The 1793-nt window shown below is 33.9% G+C and overlaps 1 protein-coding gene across 1 annotated transcript in view; it reads left to right on the top strand.

Annotated features, from left to right (window-relative positions):
• TXNDC16 (thioredoxin domain containing 16) overlaps positions 1-1793 on the top strand; it is a 95344-nt gene that overhangs the window by 63850 nt on the left and 29701 nt on the right. The window contains exons 13-14 of the mRNA XM_030884875.2: positions 291-434; positions 1348-1407. Coding sequence (XP_030740735.1) covers positions 291-434; positions 1348-1407 — 204 coding nt within the window. The remainder of the gene's footprint in view (positions 1-290; positions 435-1347; positions 1408-1793) is intronic.

Consider the following 1793-nt stretch of genomic DNA (forward strand, 5'->3'; position numbering starts at 1 on the left):
AGTAAAACCTTTTAAAACTGTAAATAACATATTCCTCTTGCCATCAAGTTGATTTTGAGTCATATAATTAGAAACAAAAAATACTATTATTCTTACTTCTCGAGCACATTTAAGTTATTGTTAAGCAACAAGGACGTGTTCTCAATTTTATGCATTTTTATCTTTAAGTCAGATACTGTGAATTCACAAGTCTGTAAAATACTATGTTGTCATGTGCTTTTCTTTGAGAAAGACTTGAATATTTTGAGCGTGACTTTTCTATGTAAATTATTTCTTTTCAAACATTTTAGATATTCAAGACGATGAAGTGGCTGAAAGTGTTTATAGAGATAGGAAGCGGCGCTTGCCTTTGGAACTCACAGTGGAACTCACGGAAGAGACATTTAGCAGGACAGTCATGGCTTCTGACAGCATCGTGCTCTTCTATGCCAGTTGTGAGTATGAGAATTTAGAAGAGACTCAATGTTAACATACCAGGACAGTCAAAGTACACACATTATCTTGCATGGTCAAATTATACAATGATATCTTTCACATGTCTTAGGTAGGTTGCACAAGGTAAAGCATTTACTGACTTATTATATCTGTTTTATTATCTACTTCAGACCATCTATTATATATCTCTAATTTGCAACTTGAAAGTTGATGTTTAGTTAAGTAATACTGTAATTCAAAAATAATGAAATTCAATCTAATACTAATTTACTACCTGTTCTGGTTAATTTATAGAAAGTATATTGCTTTTTATGAAGCATTAGTGACTCAATGGTAGAATTCGCACCTTCCATCTGGAAGACCTTGTCTTGATTTCTAGGTGATGTGTGTCAGTGGAGGCTTGTATGTTGCTATGATGCTGAGCAACTTCCAGTGGCACTGGCAGAGGAAGACGGATTAGTGAGGAAGACTTGGTAAACTACTTCCAAAAGTCAAGTGAATACAGACCCTTTGGATGAAAACATGTCATGTTGCAAATATGTCTGCTTTGTAGCTGGTAGTGGGCTGATTTAGGATTAAGCATTTTTTAATGTTATTGTGTGTAGCGTCACCATGAGGCAGCGACCATCTCAGTGGCAGCTAACAACAGCAGTAGCCACATATTTCTTTTATCTTTTAATAATAGTTATTCAGCAATTGTTTTTACAGTATGAATTAGAACATTGATGTCATTTGAGCCATCTGTAAGTCTACGGATAAATGTTAAGTGGTATGTGCTAGAATGTTTCTTTCTAAGAAATTAAATATTTGGAAAACCTCCTAAGTTTATATTTTTGTTAGATAGTAGTGTGAATGTTTCAGAGATATTTATGTTATATTATCTGCTAATTTTTTAAAAAAAATTCCATATAGGGGAAGCAGTGTCCATGGCATTTCTACAGTCATATGTTGAGGTAGCAGTTCAATTGAAAGGTACGTGTGCATAGTTATTTTACTGATTCTGAGATGTAGCTATTTGTAAAATGCTGTATAGTGCTAAGGATCTAGAAAGCACATAACACTTTAGGTTATTATGATTATCTCCAAGGTAAATTAAATGAACTTACAGAGTCTCAAAAATACTCAAAAGCATTCACTTGTCTTCCTTGAACTCAGAGTTGTTGAAAATAAAGAATCCATATATTGGTCTACAGAATTCATCTAAAAAATAGTCTTTGGGGCTGAATCCATTTACTTTGTGAGCGTTTATTGAGCACTAGTTGAGCTGCTGGAGATGAAAGGAGAGGCAAGACCTAGTATTCTTTCTTTTTTAAAAAAAATTTATAATTTATCAAGAATTCATGAGGGTGGGAGGGGGG

This window comes from Echinops telfairi, unplaced genomic scaffold (genome assembly GCF_000313985.2).
Source record: "Echinops telfairi isolate 266 unplaced genomic scaffold, ASM31398v2 ScPeMD7_18;HRSCAF=68, whole genome shotgun sequence".
NCBI classification, from domain to species: Eukaryota; Metazoa; Chordata; class Mammalia; order Afrosoricida; family Tenrecidae; genus Echinops; species Echinops telfairi.